The 18,173-nt window shown below is 38.5% G+C and overlaps 4 protein-coding genes across 5 annotated transcripts in view; 1 reads left to right on the top strand and 3 right to left on the bottom strand.

Moving 5' to 3' along the window:
- Positions 1-3,344, bottom strand: part of Jupiter (microtubule-associated protein Jupiter) — a 31,998-nt gene extending 28,654 nt beyond the window's left edge. Inside the window, exon 1 of the mRNA XM_068300014.1 lies at positions 3,161-3,344. Coding sequence (XP_068156115.1) covers positions 3,161-3,204 — 44 coding nt within the window. The 5' untranslated portion in view covers positions 3,205-3,344. The remainder of the gene's footprint in view (positions 1-3,160) is intronic.
- A 372-nt stretch (positions 3,345-3,716) lies between these two features.
- ohgt (ohgata) lies at positions 3,717-6,247 on the top strand. 2 transcript variants are annotated; one of them, XM_068300881.1, is made up of 6 exons: positions 3,717-3,849; positions 3,912-4,245; positions 4,297-4,376; positions 4,443-4,954; positions 5,028-5,530; positions 5,593-6,247. In XM_068300881.1, exons 2-6 carry the CDS (start codon positions 3,927-3,929, stop codon positions 5,898-5,900), a joined length of 1,722 nt encoding a protein of 573 aa, XP_068156982.1. In that variant the 5' UTR covers positions 3,717-3,849; positions 3,912-3,926; the 3' UTR covers positions 5,901-6,247. The 2 variants fall into 2 exon arrangements, with proteins under 2 accessions (XP_068156982.1, XP_068156981.1); XM_068300880.1 differs by having other exon boundaries at positions 4,297-4,954.
- Fancl (E3 ubiquitin-protein ligase Fancl) lies at positions 6,146-8,348 on the bottom strand. The gene is made up of 3 exons (XM_068300882.1): positions 8,221-8,348; positions 7,167-8,168; positions 6,146-7,102 (listed from the first exon to the last, which is right to left on the bottom strand). Exons 1-3 carry the CDS (start codon positions 8,341-8,343, stop codon positions 7,064-7,066), a joined length of 1,164 nt encoding a protein of 387 aa, XP_068156983.1. The 5' UTR covers positions 8,344-8,348; the 3' UTR covers positions 6,146-7,063.
- A 395-nt stretch (positions 8,349-8,743) lies between these two features.
- On the bottom strand, positions 8,744-12,283 carry stg (string). The gene is made up of 2 exons (XM_068300458.1): positions 11,759-12,283; positions 8,744-11,040 (listed from the first exon to the last, which is right to left on the bottom strand). Exons 1-2 carry the CDS (start codon positions 11,815-11,817, stop codon positions 9,588-9,590), a joined length of 1,512 nt encoding a protein of 503 aa, XP_068156559.1. The 5' UTR covers positions 11,818-12,283; the 3' UTR covers positions 8,744-9,587.
- Between the last annotated feature and the right edge of the window lie 5,890 nt (positions 12,284-18,173).

Below are 18,173 nucleotides of genomic sequence, written 5' to 3'. Positions count from 1 at the left end.
GAAATGCACAAGGCTTCCCCCAACCATTAACATCTCTCTATCCCCATTCCTACCAATTCAGATAGACACACACACACACACACATGAGTGTATCTAGTCTACATTAGTAAAAGAAAAAAAAAACCAGACCAGGCGACAACCCACGCGTTAGAGGATGCATTTTTATGTTGACCTGAGTGACAGACAGCCGCCTGCATGATAGTCATCAAAGCAGAGCAGGAGGTGGAGGAAATGGAGGAGAAGGAGAACTACTACTACTACTATGGCCTCCAACTATAACCCAGCCGGGGGTAGGTTGTTGTTATCGTAGGTTGCGTGTTGTTGCTCCTGCTGCTGCTTCTTCTTCTTCGGCAACGACGACGACTATCAAGCGGATTAATATGGGCTTGCCGCTGCATTTAGGTGCGGCATACAACAATAACAGAATTCTATTCTAGCCACTAGACGACTCTAGGCTAGGCTAGGCCAGAACGAGCCAGGCTAAAGCAATAATCAAAATCGACCGACAACAAAATACAACATGTACATGCAATATGTTTGTCTAAAAGTTCAATGCACTTCAAAGTCAAACTGTAAATATATATCTGTGTATATTGCAAGCAATTTCATATCGCGTGACTTATTTAATATGGCAAAAACAAAAAAAAAAAAAAAAAAAGAAAGGCACGTGTGAAGACATGGTCTATTTGGACTAAAAAACATTTTGGGTCGAAGCAGTTAAGAAAGCCAACAACAAGCAGGCAATTTAGCAATAAACCAAATGGACAAACACTTGTATACATCAATTATGGTTTTTAGTTCACAGAAATTTCTATTGTACGAATATCCATAAATATATATGTATATAATTTACAGGAAATTTGGTTTCTGCTATCCTAAAGAGGGGTAATATATCAGGCGCCTAGTTTCTTTATAATTTTATGGTATTAATATAATATGAGACATTTGTAACGAAGGCCACCTAATCGGATTTTAAATACTGTTTCTTAGACATTTATAGTATACATATCCATCTATCAGAAATGCAGCTGCAGCAACTTAAAGTTGTGTTTCTTTGTCTTCCAACTGACTTGAGGGGCGGCTCCTACGCGTTTTTTCTAGACCATTCACAGTGAGCCAAATGTCAAAAAAAACTGCTCATAAATAGAAAATAGTAAACTCAACTTGTTTAAACAAAAGTTTTCTAATGGTTTCCAGTTATTTTGAGATCTTAACTAACTGATTCTGTTACCAGATTAATTAATAACAAAAGGTTGTTATAAAAATAATTAGAAATTAGTTTTTATACTCTATTAAGAATTTAAATGCCCGTGAACTTATTTGTGCATTCATTGCAATGACCCAGATCGTTTTCATTCAAGCCAAAGGGGGCAAGAATCTTTCTAGCACATTTCGTGTATAGTTTTTTTTTTTTGTTTTCTGGCCCATTGTGGCCAAGCTATAATTGCAAGTCTATATAATTGCCTCTGGTGGCCATAAGTCGACAATAATAATGATGATAAGTGGGAAACCATGCAGCTGCATTCAGCTACACACACATATACATATCTGACGTGTCCATTATGCATTCAAAAACTCAAATCAAGACCATTAAGTGAGTTCCAAAAGAAATTCTCGATGATAGATTAAAGAGATACATTTAAATGTTGAGCTAAATTGACATCAGTAGATTTAACAGTAGAAGCATGGAAGTTAAAACTCTTAAAAATATGAAACTATAAAAAAAAATTTAAAGTAATTATGAGATTCAATATCTTTGAATAAAAGCAAAGATAAAAAAAAATTTTACAAATTTTTCGAAGTGAGTATAAATACCCTTTAATAAAAGGGTATAAGTTAATAAATTAAAAGAATTCCTAGCAATCAAATTATAAAAACTCCAATCCTTATTACAAAGTCAAAAATGTTTCAAAATCAAAGCTTGAGGTTTAAAAAAATTACAAAAATTTTTAAATAAATAAAATTATAAAACCCTTATTAAAAAGTTACAAATTTCGCAGGAAACTTGTATTTTTCCTATATTATTTTGCTCTAAGCACTTGAAATGTTTAAAACTTCGACAAAAATGGTTTTATATGAAAAGTCAATTCCTATAAATCTTTACTAAACAAAAACTGAGTAAAATTTACTTTTAATATTTAAAATATCGCTTTAAAAAACATTTTTTTATAATATTTTTATTTATTTAGCAAGTTCTGCCTAGAGAAGTGTGTGTGGAAGCCTTTTTAGAGTAAAATTCATTGGAAATAATGGTGACTCATCCTCAATTTATTTGAATAGCTGTGACAACAAACTTATTTTTTCCTTTTTACCTCCCTAGATTTGAATATTTGTCTTCCGATCATTCTATATAATTAGATATACCCATTTATCAGGTAAAAAGTGGCACACTTCGTCCAAAACGCAGTGAAGCATGGCGGGGGATAAATAGCAACCCACTACAACTACCACCACTGGATGGATGGTTGGTTGGATGGATTGTCCAAAAATGGTCACTTCAAACCCCGACACCGTTATACCTACATACACTAATACATATGTACACATCGGTATATACATATATACAGCTGCTTGTCCCTTAGGGGTATATATTGACAGTTTTTGTAACGGGGTTATTGAAATTGAATATCGGTTGTTAAGGGCGTTTCCAATGGGTACAAAGGAAAATATAACCAAAGTCCAAAACAATAAATCATGATGATGATGACGATGGTTGTTGTTGGTGGTGGAGTTTTTGCTGGTGGTAGGTGCAGAAAATGCAGTAAAGCAAAAAGCCGGTGCAGACACGTTCACGTCCATCTGCATGTGTGTGTGCGTGTGTGTATGTGTGTGCTCACAAGGAGTTTTGCAGAAATGAAGATCACATGGAAAAAAAACCATGAATGTGTGCGTATAAATTTACATACACACTTGGAAGCGACAGAAAAAAACAACGGAAATGACTGTTCCCACCCACAATAAAGAAAAATATACAAGTAATAAGAAACAAGGCGATAAGCCATTAATTGCAAATTGCCAAAGAACTAATACTCGTGCATTATGACTTATTGGTGTGCACACTCATACACCAACACACACACACAGTGGTCGAATGTCCATGTGAGCGTATGACTCGTTTTGAAAAATGCCGGCTTCTTTTTTGTTGGTTTTTGCTACTTACTTGCTGCTTGGCTTATTATCGGCAATATCCATATTACTGATCATTTTGCTTGTATTTGTTAATACTTTCTGGCACTCAAGAAACTAATTATTCACACACACGAGTCCTTTTTTTTAAATTTCGAAATTAAATTCAACAGCGCGCGACACCTCCGTTCACTTCAAAGTTGGCGAATTAAATAACAACAACACAATTCGCCGCGCTAAGAACCACAAGCAGTGTTGCCGAATCAGCTACTTTTTAGCTACATTCGGCCACTTTTTGGGGCCGATTCTGCAAAAATTTTAAAACAGCTATTAGCTACAAATTTAGCTATTTTGAAAATTACAATTAGCTGAAATAAGAGTGAACAAATCTGGGAGTCGGTAGGCTATAAGGTAATAACAACATTGAATTAAATTAGTTGAATTGGTATTAAAAAAAAACTGTTGTCATTTAAGCCACTTTTTTTAGCTGTTTTTAAAGAAATTTTATTGTTAGCTACTTTTAAACTTCGCTTCACCTACTTTTGTGAATATTCGCCTTGAAAAAGTGAATATTCGCCTTAAAAAAGTGAGTGAAACAAGCAAGTTGGCAGCACTGGTCGTCACAAACAAAGTCGTCAAATTAACAGTTACAAAAAACTAACAAAACATAGGAAAATTTGTCTAACGAAAAATCATAGAAAATGGATGACGAGGAGACGGCAGGTGAGATTTTAAAATAACCCACACGTACATAGGTTGAATAAATTGTACAATTAATTGTGTAGAAATGGAAGACGTAAATGTATTGGTACCTGCAACTGGGGGGTGAGGACCCTGTGGATGGGGCAAGTGCAATGGGCGCAGTGCAAGAAACAGAAAATGTAAACCAAGAGGGTGAGGCTCAGAGAGAGGAAGATTTGGTACGAGACTATATGATGGAGCTGATTAGGCAAAGTGATGAGCAATTGGCAGCCGATGGACCCGCTGCTGCTGCTGATGTTTCTCGTGACGAAGAGCAACCAAATCAAAACGAAGAGGTGGGCGCAGGTAGCGGAGAACAGGAAGATGAGGCAGCCTCCCATGATAGTGACATGTCCTTGGACAGTCCTGGCAGTGAAGGTAATTAAATTGTTGATCTAATCAGGCTAATTGTTCACGTTCATTATTAAGATGACTCCGTTGTCTGGAACCCACATCCACCTGGCTGGGTGATACCGCCGAACCGTTTGCACTCAGCTGTTGATATGATGGTAACACAGGCCCGTAATAGTGACGCTGGAATTGCAGGCCTATTGAGTCGTCATCACTTTTTACAGCGCATTCGTAGCATAGTCTTTAGCCAGGAGCGGAGACGTAGTCGTACCAGTGAGGAGGGAGAAGCCAGCTCTGAACCACCACACACACCGCCCCCGCCTCGTTCGCCGCACGATGTAGAAATGGAGGATGGCATACGTTTCGACACCAATTTGGCTGCCGAGCATTCATATTTTGGCAACAATTCAAGTCGTGTGCCCGGCGTCGACTATTTGGAGGAGGGAAGTACTCATCATATGCTTATATTTCTTCATCAGCATATCCTCTTTCCCGGAGAAGTGCTGCCCTTTATGATCGACGGCAGCTTAATTGACGAGGAAATGCAACAAAATGGTCTAGATGGCCTCATCTTTGCCGTGGGATTCCCCCTAATGCAGCCACCGGAAGACAGTCCCAATCGACTTTATGGCGTCACTTGTCAGATCTATGAGAAGGGCGAAAGTGGGCGCCAATTGGTATTCTACAAATCGAGAGCTCTCCAGCGCATTGTCATCAATTGCGACGATATACAGGGGTAAGTTTTGAGTGTCCCTAGGGAAAAAACGTACTTGGTTTTGCCATTACTAACCAATCAGAAGTCCTTTCAGTCTACCACAATATATAGCACGGAATCCGACTAACAAATGCTACAGCAAAGTTAAAATCTTGCCGGAGTATTTCCTTCCCGAGCCACTTAAATGCATTGATATGGGTTCCATGAGTCGTTTTCGTGATATACCCTCCATGCGGAATATGTATCAACGCTATCAGCTCACAAGTACTCCATGGCCATTGGATGTCTGCCTGGCACACTCCTACACTGACATCGTGGAGAAGGCGCGTAAAAAGCTGGAAATTCACAAAATCGACACAATGCCAAAGTGTCCCATACAATTGTCGTTTTGGTTGGTGCGCAATTTGCATTTAACCGAAAAACTGATGCGATCCACTTTTCTCACGGATTCGGTGAATACGCGTCTACAAATAATTGGCAGCACCCTCAAAGATGAATCTGTTTTCTACTGCCGTTACTGCAATAGCAGTTTGGCCCATTGTTCCGATCTCTTTGCCATGTCCAAGCATGGCGTTCAGACTCAATACTGCAATTCAGGTGAGTAAGAACAGGTTTAAAATGGTAACTTATATCCTATGCTAACAAAATTCTTCTTTCAGCTGGCTATATCCACGAGACAAATACAGTTTATCGCGTGATGAGCCATTCCATTGGCTATAGTGGAGAGCCCACCACAGAATTTAGTTGGTTTCCTGGCTATCAGTGGCATATTATTCTATGTAAATTTTGTGCACAGCATGTCGGCTGGGAATTTAAGGCAGTTGAACCAAATTTGACTCCGAAATTGTTTTACGGTTTGGCCGGCTCGAGTGTGAGAATTGGCAAAGTAGTCGAGAGTACTCCGGTTAATGGGAGCACCTTTGTGGTCCGTAATCTATTGCGCATGGTCTCCGATGAGATGGAATGAGGCTGGAAAGTTGTGAAACGTTGTTTTAATGGCAAATGTTGTCCATAACTAAAAAAAAACCTTTAAAATTTAAAGCAACGTAACCTCGTTTCACAACTCTTTTTGTTTTTTTTTTTTTTTGACTTTTAACCTACAAATTGGCATAATAATAACGAACGGAAAGATTGATTTACAATAACACGAATATTGACAAATTATTTAGTTAAATGATATACATATATATACATATATGGATTACTAACTAATTCGCCTTTGAGCTATCTATGTATTTTTTTCATTGATGACTTAAGAATGTAATATGTTTTATTGTAAGCATTACTAATAAACAAATTATATATATGATTATATATGTATGTATGTGCATGTGTTGTGATGTGTACACAAAACGTAGAGTTTATTAAAGATTCTGATAAGAACAACAATGTAATTTCATTCCTCATAATACTCGATAATAATATAATACCATTGAGGGCTGGATTTGAAAAAATAAAGGACCAGGAGGACTCTTTGGAAAATACTGATCTTTAATTGCATCTTTTTATGCTGTGTGAATGAATTTAAATGAAATGAATGAAAGATAACTATACAACGGAATGAATAAGTGTGATTTCATGTACATACTTCTCAATTCTCATAAGGTACACACTCGTTTAAATTAAAGGCTTTGAATTTGTATAATTAACTAAAAACCGTAAATCGCCGTGTTCGAAGTATAAATTTTTAAATAGTAAAGATCAAATTAAACTCTAATGTAAACAAATAATCGATAATCCACTATATAATATGGTTTGATTAGATGAGCCATTACCAACCAATATAAATGAATACTAAAATCAGAATCAACATTCAAAACATAGAAAGTCATTGTCTTAGATTCAATTCCATTGAATTCGTTTGGATGTTGTGCGGCTCAGTTATCCCTCGTACATTTAAACTTCATTTAATGGGATTCATTGGATAAAGGAACATGGTTTAGAGACTTGTGAGGGCCGCAGAAACCAGACCAGACTGATTTTAAATCATATATTTTCATGATCTTTGTATATTATTTGTGGCCTGTAACACAAGTGAGTGTCATTCTGAGAGGCCTCTTTCCGGTGGAGATAAGGTCCTGTATAAATTAAATCCTTCATTTTCCAAATAAAGTTGCTTAGCTCCGTTTTCTAATCATCTAAAAGAGCAGCAAAGGAAGTAGATAATTTCTGCAATAAAAATATTGTATTATTTTTGTCGAATTTCTCAAACTCAGAAAAAACTGCAGCTTACCGCCTTGCAGAAAGGACACATGCCAAAGGAAACCTCTAGAAACGTTTTGCCATCCATTAAAGTATTGAACCATTCCTTTAGGCAGGCGGCATGACACTTTAAGACACATCTCGCATTATCGCAAGAGACCAATGGCACTTGGCCATTATCCAACCGATAGACAAAACAAATGTTACAATGCTCGTCCTGATCCTGCTCTTGGCCCTTGTCTTTGTGATTCTCACTCATATCGGGCATGGGAAAGTAACACAAATCAAAGACACGTAACAAATTCTTATGCATATCCAATTCAGTGTCCCAATTGGCAAGACCATCGTTCAGTTTATGACGCAATTGCGCCACCTCTTCAGTTGGGCCAATGATTTGTAAGGACATGGAAGCTTGATAGGCCAGGGGATCGGCAATGACGACCTTAAGATAGACGCGTTCTTTCAGAGGGAATACTCGACTGTTGTCCTTGGTGGTTATAGGAGATGGCTGCAGTACATGGCATAACTCATCAATATCCATAAATGTGTCATAGAAAGGACGCAAGTCCTCCAACAATTTCTGATACAAGTCCAGGGCATCGCGTAGACAACGAACATTTTTGCTTAACATAGTCGCCAAGGGTACACAATCGGGCAGACTGTGCTCTAGTAGACGCAAAGTGGGCAGCTCCAGTTCGAAAAAGTGTTGGTCCATCTCGGCAAATCGGCTAAAGCGTATCCGAGTGCAGGAATCATTCAGTTGCAAATGATAGTCTAGAGGCTGATGAAGTTCCAGGATCTCTTCATAGATATTACTCTTTGGGCGGGATGTAACTTTAATAACATCTTTAATTGTTCCTCCTGGCATCAGCTCCCAAAGATTAGCCAGTAAATCTTCTACATTCCAATTATCGTGGACTGGCAAATTGTGGCTGGTGTAGCATTTGTACTCCAATTGATGCTGCACATACAATTGAAACTTGTTGAGATGTGGATAATTTGGTACAAGGAGCTTGAGACGAAGCCAACGACTCTGAAAAAGAAATGGTATTCAGTTTTAAATGGCAATTAAAGGAATTACTTACCGCACTGCTGCTCATGACTCCACGGATGAGGATTGTCTTGGGATTCGTGCAGTCACATTCTACCACCAGCCCGGGATATTTTTTTGCCAAAATTAGTTTTAAATTTTCTTCCGCGCTGTCCATTGAAATCAAAACAAACAAATTTCAATTAACTGCGGTCACACTCGTGTAGATAACATTATATTGGTGTCTGTAGATAACATCATGTAGAAAACTATTAGAGAGGTATGTAGTTAACGCAATGTAGATACCAATTAGAGATGTGCGTGAGAAATGTTGACTTTGACTTGACGTGTAAGGCATCCGTTTTTACATAAAAGGATGACAAGGATAAGCATTTTGAATCAAGGACTTAGCCAGGTACGAGCAATATTTGATAGTTGCCCTGCTTGCTTGTTAATTTGACAATTTTAAGGATAAAGAGTTTTCTTTGACAGAGTTTGATCCTCTTGTAATCTTCATCCACAAACTTCTCCAATTATGATTCTTCCCCAAAATCAACTTTAATAAAAAATACTTGAAATTTGTTTTCAGTTCAGTTCTTAAGTTATATTTAAAATTTTTCGGGACATCTTTGTTCAATAATATTGCCTTTTTTGATGCAAAAATAAGCTTTGCTTAAAATAATCATTACAAAATAATTAGGGGGTGGGGACTTTCCTTTGTTTTGCTTTTCGAGGTTTTTCCTTTTTGTTTTGGATGAATTACAATTATAAAAATTAAAACAAATAATAAGCGTAAATTGTACCTAGCAGAAGTTTTTAACTTTCGACTTTCCTCTCCATCCTTATGTATGTAATACTTAATAATTGTTTAAATGTAAAATGTTGTTAATGTTTGTTGAATGAGTTGTGTGTGTGTGCGATTTGTGAGATTTTTTTTAGCCATTTTGTTTAACTGCTTATGAAACTAACTTGTCATGATTAAGGGATTTGTTGTTTTTACTTAAAATTAATGACAGTATATAATTTCGGTTGTATGTTTTTTGTTTTTTTTTAGTTTTGTTTTTTTTTAGCTTATAATGCACATTTTTTGTTTGTTTGTTACGTTAAAATTTGAACTAAAGTGCTAAAAAATAATATTCAACTAAAGCCAAAATATCCATTCAAAAACAAAAGAAACTAAATAAAAATCAAGTTTACATTAAATGGAAAAGTAGATTGTGTGTGTGTGTGTGTGTGTAAGTGTGTGGGTGGGTGGTCTTTTCGGTCCTTAAACTCTAATTTAACAAATGAAAATCAACAAAAATCAACTTAAAAATCTTTAGTGAAATAAATACCCAGGTTCCTGTCTCTCCTCCACTTTACATTCACATTATATATCTATATATGTACAATAATTAAACACCCCCCTTTAAGTTAAGGTCATCACAGCATAAGCCGCGATCGTGACTTCTTTAGCCTTCCGGTGGCCCCGCCCAGACCGCCATCACCATTCCATGACTTGGACTTGGCACGGAAATGACGATAGGCTTCATTGTAGGCTGGTTCCAGCATGGGGCGATATGTCTGAGGTTCGCACATTTCAGAGTGCGTCTCATAGAACTCTTTGTAGCCATTGTGTAGAAGATAAATCTCCGGATAATGCAGAGCCGGATAGGCATTTGTATTGCGCTCACGGTCCAAATTGCGCAGGAAACGCGACATTTTTGGTCCACGCTCCGATGAGAATTCGCAATGGAAAATGATAATGTTGCGCTTGGTGCCCGATTCATTGTTCTGCTGCTGCTGCAGCTCAGTCTGTTGGGTGGACAGGAACTCTTCGAGAATCTGTTCGTGGGTATATAGATTCTTGGCGCCCTCAATGTGTCCGCCTTCGAATTCGTATGGATACCGGCAGTCAATGATGCGATAGCTGGCCACCTGGTCATTAAATTCACCGCTGAGCAGACGAGCCACTGTATTGCTAGAGATCGATTTGAGATCACGATGACGTCCCTCCATCAGGGGCAGGCAATAGGTTTTGCTAAAGTCACCAATCAATTCGGGTTCATTGCGATTTTCCGAGCGAGCCAAGGCAGACATAATCTCGGCATCGTTCAGTGACATACATTTTCGCAATGGTGGTGGGTGCGAGATGATTGTGCTGCTCATGGTGGCGGGTGTGGGTGTTAGTACGGTGGCGGCGGGTGAGGCGGGGCAGTTCTCCTTTTCAGCACAGCGATGACGCTTGCTCTGTATGGGCGAGCAGCTGGCCGATGCTGGTGGATCGGGACGCTTGAAGCAATCCCGGGCAGTCTCTTTTAGAATTTCTGGCGTCTTTGGTTGTGTTTGTTGGGATAGCGTTAGCTGATTGCTATTCGTTTCGGTCATGCTGAGACAGCGACGCACCGAGGGACGACGCATCATGGTCAATGATGAGTTTGGCGATTTGGTAGTGGTGGCTGGAGAAGCTACTTTAATGATTTGCCCACTGATCAGCGAGTTAAGACCACTTGGAAATCCCAATGAGCTCGATTGCTGGCCAGCCAGCGATTCCATTTCAAATAGCTCCATATACTCATCATCCATGGAGGATTCCATGGAGCAAGTGGATGACAGGCTATTGAATACGCGAAAACTGCGTGCTGGAGTGGCACTAGAGTGATGATTACTACTGGCCATCAAGTTGGGCATTGGTAGCTTCTGTTGGCGCACAATTTCAAAGCGTTGTGGCGATCCTTCGGGTGATAGCAGACCCATTAGTTCGGGACTTTGTGAGCGTTGTTGTGAAGCCATTGGTAGCTCCTCATCGTAGAAGGACAAATCTTCTGAATCCATGGCCATCAAGTCGAGCGATCGACGAGCACGGCGTGTGGAGGAGGCATTGTTCATCTTATTGCTGCAATGGGAGAAAGAGAGAAGGGGAGAATTAGTCAACTGCTGTAAAGAGTCATCGGTCGTCGTCGTCGTCCCTGCTCTGTGTTTTTGCTTCCCTAATTTTTGTATTTTTCCTGTTTTTCTCTCTTTTGGAAGCGGGTCATTAAACCCAGCTAAAAATATACACAGGCGGCGGTGGTGTTAGTGTTGGTGGTGGTGGTGGCCACGATCTCATATCAACGAGTGAGGGGTGGAAATTAGAAGTTCGTCTCTGTGGGTACTTGGAAATTCCCCTCATATAGGACGTCACGTTCTGCTTGAACTGTTTTCGTTTTCTCGTTTTTTTTTTTTTTTTTTTTTTTGCGCCCCTTATAAAAAGCAATTGCAACTGCACTTTTGGGTCACGCAAAGGCAGAAGAACAGCAAAGAACACAACACAAAGCAACAACAAAAATTGTATTGGAGCTTCCTCGCGGAAGCCGGTTTAATGAATGAACGGAGCGCCACAGTCAAAAAAAAAAAAAAAAGAAAGAAAAGACGTGTGGAGCGTGCAAAATGAGAATAAAAAACAAAAACTTTTACTTTTGTTGAACTGTAAAAAAAATGAGCAGCAGCAGTTGCTGCCACCGACAAAGCGGGTTTTTCATTGTTGTTTTTGTTGCTGTTCTTATTCAAGTTCAGAAACTTGCACTTTTTATATTTCTCGCTATATTCCTCTTGATCTTTGCTTTGATATTTACCTGCTACTATTGCAATCCATCGTGCAGTTGGTTTCTTCGGCAATTGTTTCCCACAGCATTTTGAATATTTATTTTTGTAGTTTGGAGTTTTTCACAAAAAATTTGTAATATTTTTGATTCCTTTTGGTTATTGGTCGCTTAAAAAAATTGCTAAAACACAATTTTTTTTAGTTTCCTTCGTCACTTTTGGGCACACATTTACAGTTTGTTTTATTTTCGTTGGAAATTTACAGTTTCCTTTCGTTTGATCTTGTTGGTTTTTATTGGATTTGCACTTGGTAGTCCGTTATTGGCTGCATTTGCATTTGTTTTTAATTATCAACTAGTATTGCATTTGTGTATGTATGAATATTTCAGTTGTTGTTTGTTAATGTGTCCGTTTTTTCAACATTTTCATATTTTTTTTGGTTAATATTAGTAATAATCCAGAGAAACAACCACACGAACGAGCAAAGCAGAGCGAATGATGAGAATAAAAGGTCGATGGATGGATGTTTACACGACGACGAGCTGAGAACAAATGAGTACCGAGATCTGAGCGCAGCTGACTTTTATAGCCGCAGTCTTCTTGAGAGAGAGGGAGTGCGCGCGCGAGAGAGTGAACGTGCCAGAGAGGGAAAAGTGCGCTCAGCTGAGCCAGGGTAATAGTTTGCGAGAGCAGTTCCAAGTATAACGGGCACGGCAGAAGGAACAGGAACGGGAGCTAGTGTCTATGTATACATACATATATAATATGTACATACATATGTATTTGTATACAAAAGTACATACATATACGTATGTATATATTCCTTAGTTTTTCCTTCAGCAAGGGATATTGGAAAAATCAATGCAGTTGGAGCGATCCTCATGCTGCAACAGGTACATATCTATGTACATAGCTCTCAACCATTTCCCCTCCCTGGGTAAAGTCCCTGAGTGAAATCCAATGGCTGTGGCTGCGGACCTTAAGGCGCCTAGTTGCCGGCTTGGAGGCAAATAAGGCACAGATTTTGGCGCGCGAGCTTTTATACCAGACGCAGAGCGCCAATTCGTTAAACGAGTGGGGGCCCCGAATGGAGCCGAAGCATCACATATACGCGATACAAGGGACTACCACTGAATGGCCGGGAGAGGAGAGTAACGACAAAGAATCGCAGAAATCTTTAAGCAGAATTCAAGACGTCGGCAGCGTCGGCATCGATTGTGTCGTTTGCAGGTAATAATGTGAGATCCACGCATTCCTGCCCTTCCCTTTCACATCCCATGCCACCCCACCCGTTGCCCCAAAAAACCATCAGCCATCAGCAGGTAGTGGGATCGTGGCCAGTCAGCCAGTCATCTGATCATTGCTGTTTGGGTCACTTAAGAGGGGGGCGGGGCGGGCGTATTTCTTTTGTGTTTTGCAGACGTAGACGCCAATGTCGTTAAATGAGCAGCAGCAGCAGCGTTCCAGTATCTCGGTCTCCCTCTCCCTCTCTATCTCTGTCTACATGCATGTTTGTAGCGGCAAAGTTAAAGCAAAAATCGAGTTACATATGTATACATGTGTGTCTGCGTATGTGTGTGTGTGTGTCCAGACCCTGCGGGAGTCATCTGATGTGGTAGGGGCAAGTGCTCTGCAAATCTTCAGAAGAGTTGACAACGAAGACGATATCATTTATATAATCCAGTTGAGCATCCTCACACATAATCATATGGTCTGGGAGAGTAAATGATTTCCCTTGGCTAGAGCCTTAGCTGCAGCTCTCAACTCAAATGAGCTACGGTTTCATTCTTCTGAATTCCTTTTGAAGCTTTTGTTGGCCAAGGAAGAGGAATCTTTATGGAAAACAACAACATGAAAACAAAAATACAAAAGGACGCAAAAATCATAAAGTGGTTTGTTGAACAAGTTAAAAAAGCGCATTTTCGAGACAGAGAGACATAGAGAGAAAGAGAGAGATAGAGAACAAGGGGTTGTCGGTAGGTAGGCAGAGGAAATGTGCAAAATGAAGCTTAAACTAAGATTTTCGCTCATTCATAGTGTGAGGACAGTGGGCTGAAATACATGGACTTGGTGATGGAATACGAATAAATTTCTCATCTAAATATAAGTATTTTTTACTTTATGAATTTCTATTAACACATATTCATAAGGAAAATAACTAATCTAATCTCATATTTTTTAAATATTTGTCCAAACTTTGATAAGCTCTAGAACAGCTGACCGTACCACAGTGCGTATGTGGCATATGTACCTATATATGTATGTGTTCCCTGCCTGGAGAACTTTGATTGTGTTTCTGAGAGTATGGAGAATAGGCGGCAGCAACAAGAACAACAACAAAATCATGAACAAAAATTGCAGCAACAATGTGAATGGAATGGAAGCACAACAATAGGAAGCAAAGAAGGAAAGCAAAAGAACGTGAAGAATTAAATTGTAAATCGAAAATTCCAAGAATTGAGCTTTGCCAATACTCTATCAAAAGGGCTCTAATAATAATGATATTTTAGTTGCTGCAAGTATTAAAAACATCCACAAAGTTAAGCTAAAATCTTATCTAAATATGTATAAACATATTTATAAATGAAGTTTATTAGATGATATCCTTTGGTAAAGTTTATTACAAATTATCAACTTGAAGAAATTCTTATGGATCTAGAAGCAGAAGTTACTAAAGCATATCTCAGATCTAACTGAAATATTCTTTCAAAAGGACTCGTATGAGAGTATTTAAAAAAGATTTTTAAAGGATCTTGAAGTCAGAACTGATTGGTTTATCTTTTATGTTACAATCCTATGAGAGAAAATCTCAAACTTCCGATTTGATATATGTCTGATATCTATTTCAAGAGTATGAAAAAGTCGTTGTTGCAAATTCAAGCTTTCCTCATTTCAGACATGCAAAAAAAGTGTAGAAAAAAATGTTGTACAAAAAACTTTGAGATACTTTTACGCGCGCGCGCGAAACCAAATATATATTTATATATATACCCGATGTATATATGTAGGTTCCAACGAGGGGCGGGTCGGGCGATTGTGAGGCTGAGTTAAGTTTGTGTGTGGCAAGCATTTAGGGCGGCAAAAGATCTGCCATATACACATATACAAATACATATATATTGCATACAAAGGTATCTTGAATGTCAACGTTGTGTGCAATTAGAGGCAGGCATAAGAGAAGGCAATTTCTTTTACGTTAAGGTGAGCAAAGAGTTATATGGCGATTTAAATTTACATTTTTTATTGAGTTTTTTACGCCCACCATGGAACAACTACGAAATTTGCCTCACAAATTGACCAAGGGTATTTGAACCTAAAGTAGAGGAGTTGGAGAAACCAACGGAAAGTAGGGGAAATCACAGAGTACATAAGAAGAAGCATAGACAAATACTGATCAGAACGAAAGAAGAGGGACAGGGAAAATACCCATACACTCTCAGACAGGACAGAGATAGCGGTCCTTTGCCTGCCGACTATTTTACTATATACAAGGTACATATGTTCAATCAGCTGATCAGGAGCAACGGAGCGAAGGATATGAGACACACACACGCACACACACACAGCAGAGGAACGAATTAGTCCTGCTGTGAGTTTTGTGGCATGTGTGTGTTGGTATGTGTGTGACACGAGCAGGAGAACCAGAAACCCAGACCCAAAAATCGAGAACCAAGAACGAGGACAACGTACGCGCGCAAATTCCTTAACACGAGCTGAGTTCGTCGGTGTGTCCCTCTCTCCCTATGTGTGTGTGTGTGTTGGTGAGAGACGTCAAATGTAGGGGGGAGGGAAATTCTTAGCAGGAGCTACTGAGATTGAGATTTCGGTTTCTTGTGCAGTCTCTCGGTGCAACGGACGAGCCAGAGAAGTAGGTGAAGAGCAGGGTCATAATGGAATGAGTGAGCAAAGAGGAATAGCTGGTAGGTTTTTGCGCCAAAAAATCACTACGAGTGTGTGTGTGTGTGTGTGTGTGTGTGTGTGATGGTGTATACACAATGTTGTTGTTTGTGTGTGTGTGCAGGACTCGTCGTCTTCGTCTGGAGGCAAAGGCCGTTCAATGATGTCTGTTTATCTTCCCAACAACTTCTCCCTTTCTCGCCCATACCCATTTCCCATTCCCATTCCCTTTTCCATTCCCGTGATTTCTTGCAGTCTTTGTCGATCCTCGGCTGTCCGGTTGTCTTTTTGCCTTCTACTTGGCCGCTGCCGCCAGATTTGTTGTTCTTGTTGCCTCTTTACTTCTCTACATACTATATGTATATATTTTTTTAGTCGCGTTCTGTCTACAAAACTGATTGTGAGAAATATAAATGTATATATTTTTCAAGATACATTTTCTTACTCTTGACTTACTGGCAGCAGCAGCAAAGGCGGCAGAGCCCGTGCGTATCCCTCCGCTAGTCCCAATATCTTTTCTCCCTTTCTCTCCCTCTCTTTTTCTCTGTGGGCCGCCTTTTTCTGTTATTTTGCTCCACTAATTGATTCTCTGCATAAATTTTATTTAAAGCTTTAATAAATGTCAAAATAAGCAATTCATTTCGATGTTAGAGGACGCATTCATTCAACATTCAACATTCAAAATGAAGCTTTCACGCTGGCAATCAATTGCCGGGTTCAGAGTTTAAGTGCGTGAACACCAATCCCCCATGAAGAACCCAAAAGAAAGACCATCAGAAGAAAGCATGATGAAGAGAAGACACTACATACTTCTATAGCTCGTGGGTGGGTGTTCTTCTTTAGACTCATTTCAATTAAAATAAATAAATACTCAGCTGGCAAACAGATCTAAAAAGTCGTTAAAATCGTGCTGGTTTATGGTAATCTGTTACAAATGTTTACCAACATAACATTAAACATTTCTAATTAATAATATTTAAAAGAACTAATGAGTTGATATATCAATCAACCTTAAATATATAACTAATTACCTCAAGGTTCTACTTTTTTGGCACTTTTCGTTCTTAAACTATCTTAAAGTACTTAGTGTTAAGTATTTTCTAAATAAGTCTTAAGCTAAGTTTTATGATACTAAGAAACTAAGTTAAGTTTTTCAAATATTTAAGTATTTTCAACTATTTTTCCATATTTTGAGACTACTTTTACAAGATTTTTGTATATCATTACGAGATAACAAGTTAATTTCCTACTTCTGTCTATAATACCCTCTACGAAGGTATCAATTGCAATATTTCTTATTCAAAATCTTGATAATAATTTGAGCAGTTTATCAGGATCTTTTCAAGGGCTTGTTAATGGATTAACCCACTAAGTAATTAAAGGCCCAAAAAGTCTGAAACTTGTAACAAAGTCTTAAAAGAGATCTAGAAAATACAATCGTACATAGGTTTTCCTGTAAATGGGGAAATAGCAAACAATACAATAATGGTCTAAATAATTTCGTAGGGTCTTATCGCCTCAGAGTTTTATATACTTATATATAAATAGCATATATCCAAACAACAGGGCAGCATACATCAGAGGAAGTAATAATCAACGTTATTTTTCTCTAGCTGTCGGTACCCATGACAAAAAAAAGTTTCTACATAATCAGTACATATATATACTATATACAAAACACCAATATGAGTATGGCTAATGTGATTTAATGAGCGAACAATGTTCTTGACATGCTTAGAGACTTGCACTCGTCGCCCTTATACCCTATACCCAAGAGGGTAACAGGCAACGCACATATAACTCAGTGATATAGAAAAAACTATAAGAAACTTGCTTTGAAGGTTAACCAAATCTTAAAGACTCTTTAAATTATTTGGTTTCTCTGCTGTTAGTGAATTTCCTATTCATATTTGTAGCTTACTTGCTCAAAGGGTATTTGAAAGTCGTTGACTTTATTGCGTAATGCTATTCATTTTTCAAAAAATATATTTGTTATGACTTTGCGCGCATTTCAATTCATATTATTGGGGTTTGCAGGGCATTTGGAGCGATAAGAAGGCTGCTGCTGACATTTGACTCATCTGCCAGCCACATTGTAGCCAAAGATCCTCTCAGTTTGTGCCACTTGAAATTTAGTTTCCCAGGCCCTCCCATGGTGTGGCCTACTTGCGTTTGTATTGCAACAATTAGTTTCTGTTTTAGTTGCAATTTTCTATATAATTTGAATAGTAGCCAAAAGTAAAGTCTTTGCCTTGGTCATTGTTTTGGTCAAGTGGTTTCTTTTGCGATTTGAGTGTGGCTTACTTTGTTTTTGCCAAACAAAAAGAAAGAAAACAGAAAATTGCAATTTAGGTCACCAAACAACAAGTGGCCCGACAATGAAACAGTTTCTTGATCTTTTTCTTTTTTTTTTTTTTGTATTTTCGTTTTTGGTATTTAGGCAGTGCAAAATTGTTGTTTTATTGTGTGTCACATGTTGAGAATTTTTAGTTCCCACACACAGCAGGCAATTTTCCGTTGACATTGTGATAGTAGATGATGATTTTTTAC

The sequence above is a fragment of the Drosophila tropicalis genome, unplaced genomic scaffold (genome assembly GCF_018151085.1).
Source record: "Drosophila tropicalis isolate 14030-0801.00 unplaced genomic scaffold, ASM1815108v1 contig_878, whole genome shotgun sequence".
Lineage (NCBI taxonomy): Eukaryota > Metazoa > Arthropoda > Insecta > Diptera > Drosophilidae > Drosophila > Drosophila tropicalis.
This window is presented reverse-complemented; position numbering and strand designations above follow the sequence as displayed.

Excerpts from the sequence above, each read along its gene's own strand:
- ohgt (XM_068300880.1), top strand. The coding sequence starts at position 3,927 with ATGTATTGGTACCTGCAACTGGGGGGTGAGGACCCTGTGGATGGGGCA. Across the intron at positions 4,955-5,027 it reads AATTGCGACGATATACAGGG|TCTACCACAATATATAGCAC; the intron begins GTAAGTTTTGAG and ends AAGTCCTTTCAG. Across the intron at positions 5,531-5,592 it reads GACTCAATACTGCAATTCAG|CTGGCTATATCCACGAGACA; the intron begins GTGAGTAAGAAC and ends TTCTTCTTTCAG.
- Fancl (XM_068300882.1), bottom strand. The coding sequence starts at position 8,343 with ATGGACAGCGCGGAAGAAAATTTAAAACTAATTTTGGCAAAAAAATAT. Across the intron at positions 8,169-8,220 it reads GAGTCATGAGCAGCAGTGCG|AGTCGTTGGCTTCGTCTCAA; the intron begins GTAAGTAATTCC and ends TTTCTTTTTCAG. Across the intron at positions 7,103-7,166 it reads TGTGTCCTTTCTGCAAGGCG|AAATTATCTACTTCCTTTGC; the intron begins GTAAGCTGCAGT and ends TTTTTATTGCAG.
- stg (XM_068300458.1), bottom strand. The coding sequence starts at position 11,817 with ATGCTGTGGGAAACAATTGCCGAAGAAACCAACTGCACGATGGATTGC. Across the intron at positions 11,041-11,758 it reads ATGGATTGCAATAGTAGCAG|CAATAAGATGAACAATGCCT; the intron begins GTAAATATCAAA and ends CTCCCATTGCAG.